The 13,214-nt window shown below is 56.8% G+C and overlaps 1 protein-coding gene across 1 annotated transcript; it reads left to right on the forward strand.

Annotated features, from left to right (window-relative positions):
• Positions 1-531: 531 nt before the first annotated feature.
• LOC129400860 (endoplasmic reticulum mannosyl-oligosaccharide 1,2-alpha-mannosidase-like) lies at positions 532-1,928 on the forward strand. Its single transcript, XM_055123975.1, has 5 exons — positions 532-866; positions 1,015-1,118; positions 1,379-1,564; positions 1,760-1,785; positions 1,908-1,928. The coding sequence occupies exons 1-5, from the start codon at positions 751-753 to the stop codon at positions 1,926-1,928; spliced, it is 453 nt and encodes a 150-aa protein (XP_054979950.1). The 5' UTR covers positions 532-750.
• Positions 1,929-13,214: the final 11,286 nt, after the last annotated feature.

Raw genomic sequence — 13,214 nt, forward strand, 5'->3', positions numbered from 1 at the left:
GAATGAGCACCATGGCAGGAGCCACCCCCAGCGACGCTTACCCGATGGCAGGCATGAGTCTACCCCCGCAAAGCAGCGGTGGGGTGCCCTGGTCCCGGACAAGGTCAACAGACCCTGCACCCAGCCCTGTAGGGTCTGGGTGGGGGGCTCAGAGCATCCCTGCTCATTTGCATTTACCAGTGACCCCAGAGCCCCAGCCGGCCTGTGCCGGGGACACGACTGTGCGCATGCACTGGCCTCTCGCTCTGCCGCCACCTGGAGCTGCATCTTCAGGAACGTGGGGGGGGGGCGGGGTAGGCGTCTCAGGGGCGTGCAGGTCTCGTGTCAGGACCCAAACGTTTGGGAGCCAAGTCAGGGCCCTCGGGGACCCTCAGCTCCATTCCGGGTCCTGGGGTCCGATCCCAATGCGGAGAGCAGGGGTCAGGAGCAAACCCCAGGGGTAGAGAGGGGTCCCGGTGGAACCAGGCGCCCTCGGGGCAGTTGGTGGGGAGGAGAGCAGAGCGTGGAGGCGCGGCCACCCAGGGCACTGAGGCCCGGACACGCGACCCCGGGGGGCCTGGCGTGCCACAAGTGCTGAGATGGGGGGTGGAGGCGAGGGAGAGAACGAGGGGCCGCGGGAGAGGCCTCCGGGCAGGGCAGGGCCCTCTGGAGGGCGGGTGCAGGGGGAGGCTCGGTCGGGCACGCGTGGTCGGGGAGGCCGAGGGCTGCTGCTCACAGGGGGTCTTATTTGACTAGAAGCCACAGCGGCACATGCGCCGGGGACCGCCCAGCCTGCAGATCCGCGCCCCCGAGAGGCGATCCCTGGCGTCCAGGAGGCCAGAAGCTGCGCCCGGCGCCCAGGAGGAGCTGGTGCAGAGGACGCTCAGGCACGGGCCAGCGCCGGGCGCGTCTCCTGCAGGCCGAGAGGGCGAGGGCGGGTCGGGGTGGGCCGGACCCTGCCCGCGGGTCCCTCCTGCAGGGCGGGAGCCGTCCCCCGTGTCCACGCCGGCCAACGGCACGTTCTTCTCTCCCCAGCTGGAGGGGAGCCGGGCCGGAGCCGGGCACTGGCCGCCCACCTGGGAGAGCGGGGTCCCCCTCCCTGCCCGCCCCACCCGCCAGAAGGGTCCCCAGCCCCACAGGTAACACCCACCTGCTCCCTCGCGTCCCGCACAGGGTGTCCGGCCGTGGGGGACGCTCCCCTCCTGGGGACCTCCCCCTCCTCCTGGCTTCTGGGCTTCGCACGTGCGTGTCCAGCGCGGGCCTGCAGGGGGGAGAGGGCAGGCTCTGTCCCTCCCTGGCCCTTGTGTCGGCGTCCACCGCGCTGGGGGCAGCTGGCGGCAGCGGGAGCACGGGGTGTTGGCCGTGCGTCCGCCCTGCCTGGCTCCCCCATCTCCTCCAGGTGCCCGCAACCAGCGGCAGCAGGCCGTGGTCGACGCCTTCCGCCACGCGTGGGAGGCATACCGTGCCTTCGCCTGGGGCCACGACGAGCTCAAGCCCGTGTCCAGGTCCTTCAGCGAGTGGTTTGGCCTCGGCCTCACGCTCATCGACGCCCTGGACACCATGTGGATACTGGGTCTGAGCAAAGGTATCGCCGTCTGCCCCGTCTGGCCTGACCGGGCTCTGGGGACCACTGGGGCCCGCAGGGCTGCTGAGGCCTCTGGCTGTCCCCTCCTGTATCCTCTCACCGTCCCTGTGTCCTCTCTCGCTGTCCCCTCCCCTCGCTGTCCCCTCTGCTGAGGCACTGCATGTCTGCCTCACCTGCTCTTTTCTCCGTGTGCAGCTATGCTGCCTGGGCAGCTGGCCGAGGTGATGGGTTGGAGCCCAGGGTCATGTCAGCCTCAGCCCTTTGCTGTCTCCTTCCTTCCCTGGGGCTGGACATTGGGCCAAAGGCCTGGACGTGGCTAGGATTCAGTGCGCGTGGCCCCCAGCTACTGCAGATCCGGGCCTGATCTTGTGACAGTGGCCCTCGAGAGGGTGAAATGGAGCAGCCGGTGGCTGCTTTATGGCTGCCACAGAGCAAGCTTTGGTTCTGCTCTCACCCGTGCAGGGTGTCGAATGGTATGCAAAAATCCCCACTAATCTTGTGCTCAGACTCTAAGGAATCAGGATGCCCATTAGGAAAGTATGAGTCCCGCAGGAACAGAGGGCGCCCAGGCGTGTTGAGAACAGCTCAGTGGCCAGGACTGACCCCTCTGTCTACCTCCAGTGTGGACAGATGGGAAGGCGCCTTCTGCGTGGCCTGGGTTCAGGAGTCGCCCCTGGGCACAGTCAGGTGTGCCCAAGAACCAAAAATGGGAGGAAAAAGGAAAGAGAATGTGTTTGGGCTCTCTGCCGCCGCAGGCTCCGCCTCCGCAGGAGCAAGTGCATTTTGTGTTTGGTTTTGGTGACACTTCGCAGTGCCAGGGCTGCTCTGGGGAGCACGTCGTGCTGGGTCTGAGCCAGTCCCTGCTGCAGACACACACGGGCATGCGCTTTCCTACCTGCACTGTCTTCCCAGCCCCAGCGTGCTTTCGAAACCCAAACCACAGGGGCTGGGGAGACTCAAGAGACGGAGCACAAGCCTTGCCTGCCTGAGCCCAGCTCCCAGCACCATGTGGTCTCAGAGCTGGGAGCCGTTTCCCAAGCACGCAGGGCCACCGGCCCCAGAGGCCCCGGGCATTACTGGTCTGATCTCAGAGCATCAAGAGGTCAGCGCACAGTATGGACAGTGCACAGAAGGGAGATCAGCCCACAGTAGGGAGATCAGCACACAGTATGGACAGTGCACAGTAGGGAGATCAGCACACAGTAGGGAGATCAGCACACAGTAGGGACAGTGCACAGTAGGGAGATCAGCGCAGAGTATGGACAGTGCACAGTAGGGAGATCAGCACACAGTAGGGAGATCAGCGCACTGTAGGGAGATCAGCGCACAGTAGGGACAGTGCACAGCATAAACAGCACACTATAGGGAGATCAGCGGACAGTAGGGAGAACAGCGCACAGTAGGAAGAACAGCACAGAGTATGGACAGTGCACAGTAGGAAAACAGCACACAGTATGGACAGCACACAGTAGGGAGAACAGCACAGAGTATGGACAGTGCATACTCTGAAGAGCAGTGCACAGTAGGGAGAACAGCGCACAGTAGGGAGATCAGCACACAGTCCAGAGATCCGCATACAGTCCAGAGATCAGCACACACTCACAAAAACATTTGTGACTACACAAATGCAAATGCAATTTGCAGTCTGAGAAGGAAATTGAGGTCACTCCAGTGGCTAGAGAGATAATACACGTCTGTGCCTTGCACATGGCCAACCCAGGCTTGATCCCTAGCACCCATACGGTCCCCTGAGCCTACCAGGAGTGATCCCTGAGCACAGCTGGGTTTGGCCCCAAAAACACACACAAGAAAATAAAGGGACTGGAGAGATAGCACAACGGGTTGAGTACTTGCCATGAACGCGCCTGGTCCTGGTTCAATCCCATGCTGTTCCCCAAGTGCTGCTAGGAGTGACCCCTGGGGAGAGATCCAGGAGTGACCCCTGAGCATCGCCAGGTGTGGCCCAGATCCCCCTCCACAAAGAGAGATCGAGGGGCCAAGCACAGGCTGCACTGGAGCTCCCAGTCCCGTCCTGGGCACCACCCAATCCCCCAGAGCGCATGGCTCCCACCGTAGGGAGGGGCCCCCAGAACAATGGCCTGGGAGTACCCTGAACACCACTGGGTGTTGTCCAAGGGCAGCAATGAGTGATTGACCTTCAGAACAGTGAGCCGTTGGCTTGAGGACAGTCAGGGAGCGAGTGACCAGAGCTAGCGTCCAGAAACAAACCCAGAGGAACAGCCAGGTGATTCTGGCAAAGGTCTCAGCCAGCTCCCTGGGACCACGGGAAGGGCTGCCGGGAGCTGGTCTCCATGCCCAGGACCAGGCCGGACCTTCCCCGCACAGCACATCCATCACCTACAGACAGTCAGACTGTGAGACTTTCAGAAGGGATAGGGGAAATCTTCACAAACTTGGATTTCACCGTGGGCAACGGGGTCAGACTTCAAAATCACAAGCAGTAAAAGTCAAAATGGAGAATCTGGAGCTCATAAAAATAAATGCTTTTGTGTAACCAAGAACACAGTAAAGATATGAGACCGGAGGGCTGGAGCATCAGCACCGCGGGGAGGGCGCTTGCCTTGCACATGGCTGACCTGAGCTTGATCCCTGCCATCCCAGTGGTTGCCCGAGCACCGCCAGAAATAACTCCTGAGTGCAGAGCCAGGAGTAACCCCTGAGCATTGCTGTGTGTGCCCCTCCACCGAAGAATGAGACAGTTTTGTAAGCTGCATGTCTGAGGGACGAGTATACGGCACATGAACTCTCAGATTCCTCCCCCACTCAGTACTCATGATAAGTAGGTGTTTCTGACAACGTCAGAGCTACACATTATAGGCGACGTTGCTGCTGTTGTTTGTGGGTCTTCCCTTGGGGGCCACACTCAGCAGTGCCCCGGCCAGTGCTTGGGGACCACTCCCGGTGGTGCCGGGGAACCACGGCTGCCGGGATCAAGCCTGCATGCCTGGGCTCCAGCGCCCTGAGCTCTCTCCTGTGTTGTTCCTAAGTGCTCAGACACCAGGGTTTACTCTCCTGTGAATAACAGTTTCAGGCAAACGGTGTTTGTTCCCACTCCACACCCGTGCTTGCTCAAGTGCCCTCACCCCTCTACCCCGGAGCAAACCCAGTTCTGTAGGCTGACTCTGGCCTGTGGAAAACCATCCCCTACTAAGCACCTCACGGCTGGACAGCACCTCACGGCTGGACAGCTCCCTGGGTAAGCAAGTTCAGCTTGGACAGCGGGGCCTGCAAGCCTGCGGCCAGGCCAGAGGCCCATGCTGGGGGACACGAGTCCCTGGGAGTTCCGTGCTTTGGAGGTACTTGCTGTTGGGCTGGAGTGAAAATACAGCGGGCAGGGCGCTTGCCTTGCACATGGCCTACTCAGGTTCGGTCCCCACCAGGAGTAATTCCTGAGCGTAGACCAGGAGTAACCCGTGAGCACCACCTGGTGTGCCCAAACACAAACCGAAAAGGCGTTTGCTGATTGCTTACCACACTTACCACAGCTGTGGAAAGAACACCCCAGCCTCCTGTCGTCATGTCCTGTTGGGGCTCGGGAGACCACCCGGGGTGCTGGAAATAGAAGCCGGGTTGGCTGCGTGCAAGGCAAGCACTGCACTACCTCTCCTGGCCCAGAAATACCCCAGCCTTTGCTTTAACCTGTATCTTACCTTGCAAAGAATGCCAGGAAACAGGGGAAGGGGATTCGAGCTAAAGACGGCAGGCTGGGCTGGAGAGAGAGCACAGCGGGGGGGTTTGCACACAGCTGACACAGGCTCAATCCCTGACACCCCATATGGCCCTGAGCACAGAGCCAGGAGTAACCTGAGCACCGCCAGGTATGGCCCCCAAACCAGCCAATAAACTGGGCTGCCTGCTCAGCCCTAATGGAGGCTGCCTGGGTGAGCCACTGTGGCTGTTTCACTCGGTGACCGGCCGAGGGCTGGAGGGAAGGTGCTGGGTGGCTGGGTTCATGGAGGGGCCCCGGGCTCTCCCGCCGTTCTCCATTTGCTGTTCCCCCTCTGTGTTTCTTCATGTCACTGCCCCTCTCCCAGATGGTGCCCAGTGGGCCTGATTCACACACGCTGGGCGGGCCACCTGGCCTCACGTCTCACCGCCCACCGGACCACGCGTGTGTGCGGACCACTGGTTCCCACTGGCTCACCGGCTCTTGGCACTCGCGTTGTATCCGGATCTTGCTGCCTTGAACTGGGCCACAAGGAAAGAGGGAGCATAAATGTCTTTTCAAAGCCGTGTGTTCGGGCCCATGGGGGGAGCCCGAGAAGGTGCTGGGCCGCATGGAGCCAGTTCCCTCTGCGTGTGTTTTCTAACACGCATGCAGTGAGCCGGCAGCCAGGGTGCGAGCCCGAGCGACCCATCCACTTGGGGTCTCCTGAGCTCTTTAGCTCTGGACGTGTATCCGAAGGCAGGATGTGCAGCCAGCACGTGGGAAGGTGGGATTCTCCCCCGCCCAGCAGGGGGGGTGCGGGCGCTCGGGCTGGGCAGGACAGCACTGCAGAGGAAAGGCCAGTGGCCCAAGCCCAAACTCAAACAGAATTACACTATGATGAGAAGTGGGTTTATGGGCAGCGGGCACCGTGGGCAGCTTACCTCGCAAGGGAGAACTGGCCCTGAGCCAGGGCAGGTACCTGCCAGGATACCCCTGGAGCCACGGGCAGGGGCCAGCGAACAAGGAGCCCTGACGGTGAAAGCCCGTGTGGGTTTGGAGAGGGCTCAAGGGTGCGATGACCGTGCAGGGCAGAGGCGAGCCCCCCCCAACACACTGTGGCTGTTGCTCGAGGCCTGAGGGACAGAGTAGGTGGGGCGGGGGCTGTGCCACAGACCCCAGACGTACACACAGACTCAGGATCACCCGGTGCTGTAGGTGTCTCTGTGCGTGGGGGCTGCCAGGAGGGTCTCTGGGCCAGCAGGGCAGGAATGGCAGATGGGCGGCAAGGTCCGGAGTCTTGTGTGGCCCCCAGCCCGTGAGGCTGCAGAGGCGGCTGCCCCTACACAGGGCACTCAGGGGCAGTTACGGGACCGGGAGCACAGGAACATAGACACGGGGACACGGGGACACGAGACTTTGGGGACATAGACGCACGAGGAAGGGTACACGGGGGAGCAATGGACAGTACAAGAGGTCATGGGGACGCAGGGGCGGGGACACAGGGGGGGGCACACCGGGAGAGGAGGACATGGGGCCACGGGCACACAGGACGTAGGCACACAGGGCGCACAGGATGCGGGCACGCAGGGTGCAGGAGAACAGGCAGCGGGAGGGCAGGCCACCGGAGGGCAGGCCACGGGAGGGCAGGCCACCGGAGGGCAGGCCACGGGAGGGCAGGCCACCGGAGGGCAGGCCACGGGAGGGCAGGCCACCGGGGGGCAGGGAGGGCAGGGGCTACAGGGACGGGAACAGATGGGTGGGCACAAAGGAACAGGGACAGACGAACATGGGGACAAGGAGACACAGGGACGGGGACAGAGGGGTGGACACAGAGACACGGGGACAGAAGAACACACAGGGAAAGAAACACAGGGGGAGACACAGGGGTAACAGGGCGGGACGCAGGGGCGGCTGCACGTGGTGGACACGGACACTTTCAGGGGGATGCTACGGGAACATGGGGAACAGGACATAAAGACAGGACAGGAAGGGGGAGCCCGGACAGGGGAGGGAACAGGACTGGGGGATGATTTGCTGGGCACTGGGTGACCACAGGGTGGGGCCACACCCCATGTAGGTATGAGGTGATGGATGGCCATTGTCATCATTCTTGTTGCCTTGGTGACGGTCAGGGGGATTGTGAAGTGGCTGAAGTGCTGAGCCCAGTGGCTGTCCTGCCCTCCCCAGCCTCCGTCCTGGCAGGGGGGCTGGCCTGGCTCACTGCCTGGGCCCCAAGGAAACCAGGCCAGGGGCCCTTATTAGACCAGTGTCCAGGTCCCAACGCCCCGTGGGAAGACAGCTGACTCGTTTCGCCCTCGACCCCGGACCTGACTTTGATCAGGACTGCAGATACGGCAGTGCTGCCTGGGGACAGGTCCCCAGAGGATTTTTAGTGTTTGTCCCTGCGCCCACCGACGCCTGCTCAGAGGAGGGGACCTCAGCAGAGACCCGCTCCCCGCGGCGGGAGGGGGGAGGGGCGCGGCAGGCGCCTCTATATAGAGCATCTGGGAGGTGCGTGAAAGAGGCGATCTCATTGGTGATTATCTAGGCGGCCTGATTGGTCGTTTTAGTGCGACCAATCAGAGATGTTTTTCAGCCTTGTGAATATCAGAAACAACCAATCCGACAGCAGGGGCGGGGCTATGTGAAGTGTATAAGCCCACTGGGGCCGCCGTCCTCAGGCGAGAAGCTGTTTGTGGGGGATGATGCAGTTTGCCTGCTGTTTTAGCAGAAGTCGTTGGGTCTGGGGCGATAGCACAGAGGGTAGGGCGTTTGCCTTGCACACGGCCGACCCGGGTTCGATTCCTCCGTCCCTCTCAGAGAGCCCTGCAAGCTACCGAGAGGATCCCGCCCGCACGGCAGAGCCTGGCCAGCTACCAGTGGCGTTTCAATATGCCAAAATAGTAACAAGTCTCACGATGGAGACGTTACTGGTGCCCGCTGGAGCACATCGATGAACAACAGGACGACAGTGCTACTGTTGCCCTCTCGCGAGCGGCAAATAATAAGTTATGACACTGGAGGGGGGGACCCATCCCCTAACAGTGTAAGATACCTGGTGCCAAACATGGGATGACGTCAGGTCGACAGACCAGGGTGAGTCAAATATGTTTCTTACACCAACGGTCCCTCTGTTACACAAGGTCCAGTACACAAGACCCTTCCTACAATCTAGCACATGGGCAAGACCTATGGGACAGAGACATTCTTTCTCCTTATGTTCTTGCTTCACATGGTCTGTTGGTTCACACCTAGGAAGTCTCTGGATTACTTAGAGAACATTCTTGATACCACTGAGGGCTAGTGCTGAGGATAAAGCAGGTAACCTCACAGCCTCACGACTGTGCTGTCATATTCCCTCCAGGCTCCAGGTCTAGGCTTGGGGGTTGTGACACGCGCAGAGGTTGGTCTGGGACGCCAAAGTGACCTTCTCTAGACAGGTAAAGGGAACGTGAGTTTCTGATTCAGTCACTGTCTTTGTTATTTTCCTCTTCCACCACTGGTCTTGCTCAGCAGATCCAGATTATCCTCTACAAGAAAAGCCAAATAAATGGATAAAAATAAAATGAACAGGACCATCACAGAAGAAAATCTCTTGGACAATGGCTGTAACTGTGGTACTTCCGTAGGTAAGCTGTCCCTGTGGTGGGGCAGAGGTGCTTTTTTTTTTTTTTTTTTGCTCTTTGGGTCACACCCGGCGATGCACAGGGGTTACTCCTGGCTCTGCACTCAGGAATTAACCCCTGGCGGTGCTCAGGGGACCATATGGGATGCTGGGAATCGAACCCGGGTCGGCCGAGTGCAAGGCAAACGCCCTACCTGCTGTGCTATTATATTACTCCAGCCCCGCAGAGGTGCTTTTAACTCAGGAAATGAGGGAAAAGAAAACACAAACTTTTGGTTACCTGGACCATTAGAAATGATATTTCAGGCATGTATCTACAAAATTCAAAAACGGACCAGAGACATAGTATAACCAGAAAAGGTGCTTGCCTTGCAAGGATTAGCCTGGAGTCAATCCCTGGCATTCCATACAGTCCCTGGAGACTGCCAGGAGTGATTCCTGACTTCAAAGCCAGGAGTAATCCCCGAGTATTGCCAGGTGTGGCCGCAGAACAACAAAGTATAAATATGTTAATTTTTTTTTTTTTGCTTTTTTTGGTCACACCCGGCAATGCACAGGGGTTACCTCCTGGCCTTGCACTCTGGAATTACTCCTGGTGATGCTCAGGGGACCATATGGGATACCGGGTATAGGATAACATAGCCTCAGTAGTTTAGGTTTATTGGGTTACTCCCGTTACAGTGCTCCTATTCCTCTTTGTTTATTTGTAGCTTCTTTCTTAGTGTTCTGTTGACCTGTAAATAATGTTTTTCTCTTCTCCTTGAGTCCTTTTCATAGTTTATTCAGAGCAAGTCCTTTTTGTATGGACACAGGAAGACTTAACAAATGCTATGCTTTTGTAATCTGGGAGTCATTTGACTCTACATGATATTTTCCTCCAGGGCATCTGTTATCTTGATCTAAGCCTCAGCTGCCCTTACTTCCTAGCACCCCCAAAGCACGGTCCCGACGTGGGACAAGAAGGACCCAGGGCAAGCGGTGAGTTGTGTGCTACCCTGGCATCGAGATGGGCCTGGCCAAAGTGCCTAATGCTTAACTATAAGTTAAGAGCTTGATCATGGACAAATGTTGTCATGATCCAAACAGTGATAACTAGATCTGGACCCTGCTAGGGTGAGGAATGATTAATCTGGCCTGAGTGCTGTGGTCTGAGCCTGTGGCAAGATGTTGCCAGGAGAGCTGCCTTGCAAGCCTCAATGTATCCCTTGCTATGTCCATACAAAAATAACTAGTATCTTAATACTAGTTTAACTTTGTTAAAAAGTTCCTGGACTAAAGAAAAGAAAAAAACCTTAAGAGTGAGGAAGGGCTTTGGAGTGCCCTGCCCTCAGGAAGGGCTTTCTTATGTTGATTTTGCTACCTGGCTGGGTGTAGCCTAGAGGAAAGTGGGAGAGACAAGTGGGAGGAGAGAGAGAAGCCAGAGAGGCAGCAGTTGAGCAGTAGATCCAGAGAGAGGCCAGAGCTGGGAGTGCGGGAGATGAGAAAGATTGAAGATTGAATAAACGGTAACTAATCAGCAACCAGCTTGGTCCTCGTTCTTCCTTCGCCTGTCCTTGACCACCGGCCGTCCCGATCCAGTCCACACACTGCGGTTCCAGAGCACCGAATGCGGGTGGTGAGACAGAGCCGCCCAGAGAGCCCTTGAGTGCACTCGCCCCTCGGCGAGCTTTAGTTTTTTACAGCTGGCGTCCCTGGGTGGGCACGAACTACCAACTAAAGGTAAGAATAGCGTTCGGTGCACCCCACTCTAGAAAGTGAGTGGGAGAACAGGATTTTTTTAGTGTGCTGTGGATTAAGGCGAGCTTTAGTTTTTTACAACCGGGAATCGAACCCGGGTCAGCCGTGTGCAAGGCAGACGCCCTACCCGCTGTGCTATCACTCCAGCCCTAAAGATGTTAATTTTGAAGGGCTATAATGCACACTAACTTTAATCACTGCTTAGCATATAACAGCTGAGATATGGGGCAGAGGGCAGCTTGGAGTCGGGTGGGTAGAGGGACTCACCCACCCCAACAGAGCCCCAGCAGCCGAAAACCTCCAGAATTCAATCACTGCCATGATCACGGCTGATCTCCACAGGCCCCGTCGCGTCTCATCCATGAGGTATGCAGGTTTGAGGCCGAAATGTCCTGCCTGCGTGGAGTCAGGAATGGGTACCTTCTACCTCCCTGATCTCGCTGTTCTCCCTGGCAGTCCCTCCCCGTGAGCTGCCTCTGGTGCCATATATAGATGCTCGTTAGCAGCCATGATCCAGACTCACAGATGAGTCTAGGAACAAGAAGCGGCTGCAGACATTCCTGGGCCCGTCATCACCCAGTTAGAAACCAAGCTCCAGCTGTATCGACCTATTTAAAATTTTAGAATTTCTGGAGTGCCGTATCTCATACTCTACACTACTGATGGTACCAAGTAGCACACCACATTGCATGGGGTGTCAGGTAGAAGGCAGCTGATCACTATTAGCACACAAGGCTCAACCTGGAACAGCACGTTAGTAAATCTCTTATACCTGGGCGTAATGGCTCCAGGCTGAGATACAACAAGCTGCACACTCTTTCTTCTAGGAAACCTTGATCGTTTTTAGCAGATTGTTCATAACAAGCAACACAAAATAAATATTTAGGGCCTGCTCTTGAGGTAGGCTTGGTGGTGGGGAAATTTTGAAATATTGGTGGTGGGAATGCGTAATGGTGATGGGATTGTTTGAATATTGAAGATAATTATCGTGAATGTTACAAAACAAATTAAATTTTTTTTTTCTTTTTGAGTCACACCCGGCGATGCACAGGGGTTACTCCTGGTTCATGCACTCAGGAATTACTCCTGGAGGTGCTCATGGAACCATATGAGATCCTGGGAATTGAACCTGGGTTGGCCGAGTGCAAGGCAGACGCCCTACCCACTGTGCTATCTCTCCAGCCCCTAAATTTAAAAAATTTTTAAAGAAAAAAAGCAGCAAGTCTAGGATCTGTTCTGATTCAAAAGATACTTTCAAGTTTGGCTCAGAGTGAGTGGTGAGTTTGCTCTGTTTGTGTTTGTGAACTCAGGACAGCAGGACCAGGATCTATGATAAAATTAAAGGTGAAGATTCGATTCTGTGATGATAAAGGATGGTTTTATTTTATTTACTTTTTGCACAAGGAAAAAATTAATTTTTAATTTATTTTTTACAGACTTACAAACTTTCGTGATTACGTCTCAGTCATAGAATGTTTGAGTATGTATCCCTCCACCAGTGCCCATTCTTTACCACCAGTGTTCCCAGTACCCCTCCTGCCACCCCGCCCTTCCACCCCCCTCTCTGTGGCAGGCACATTCCGTCGTACACTCTCGGGTGTTACGGTTTGCAGTACAGGTACTAAGTGGCCATCATGTTTGGTCCATAGTGAGGGGTGATTTTAAAAGGCACACTTAGGGGCTGGAGCAATAGCACAGCAGGTAGGGCGTTTGCCTTGCACGCGGCCGACCCGGGTTCGATTCCCAGCACCCCATAGGGTCCCCTGAGCACCGCCAGGGGTGATTCCTGAGTGCAGAGCCAGGAGTAACCTCTGTGCATTGCCAGGTGTGACCCAAAAAGCCAAATAACAAACAAAAAAACAAAAATAAAAGGCACAGTTATTACTGGCAGGTCGCTAGCCCTGGTGAGTAGCTTTCAGCTATGCCTGGGGTGAGTCAGAAAAGCAGGTTGGGAGCCAGCAGACTCGAGTGCTTCCGACCTCAGATAGTGCCAGAGCGCATGGGCTCCTGATCCAGGAAACCAGCAGAGCTGCCCGTCAAGATGAAATCTAAAGTTCCTCACACAGGCTCCACAGTTCTGTTGATTTTTGGTCACCCTCAGAAAATCCGTGCACAGGATGTGGACTCAGCTAGCAGGGGGTGGCTTTCGACCCACCTGAAACAGCACAGACTATTCTCGTCCTGCACTTCATACAAGTGGCAAGAAAAGTCCTGGAGTCCTGCAGTGACAAAAATATTGCTGACCTCTGGTGTAATGCAGTGTAATCCACACTGGGACCCTCAGGAGGCCAGGAAGCAAAGGGCTTTTCAACTGTGCATCCAGGAGGCACCCGGCACCCAGGACATCAGTGTTGATCAGAGAACAGATTCCAGTATCAGAACTCCAGATCAGCAAGGGACTTAAACAGTGCATCTGAATCCCATGGGGGTCTGGGGCGATAGTTCAGCAGGTAGAGCATTTGTCTTTTTTTTTTTTTTTTTGGGGTCACACCCGGCGATGCACAGGGGTTACTCCTGGCTTTGCACTCAGGAATTACTCCTGGCAGTGCTTGGGGGACCATATGGGATGCCGGGGATCGAACCCGGTTGGCCGCGTGCAAGGCAAACGCCCTACCCGC

Source organism: Sorex araneus, chromosome 1, assembly GCF_027595985.1.
Source record: "Sorex araneus isolate mSorAra2 chromosome 1, mSorAra2.pri, whole genome shotgun sequence".
Classification (NCBI taxonomy): Eukaryota; Metazoa; Chordata; class Mammalia; order Eulipotyphla; family Soricidae; genus Sorex; species Sorex araneus.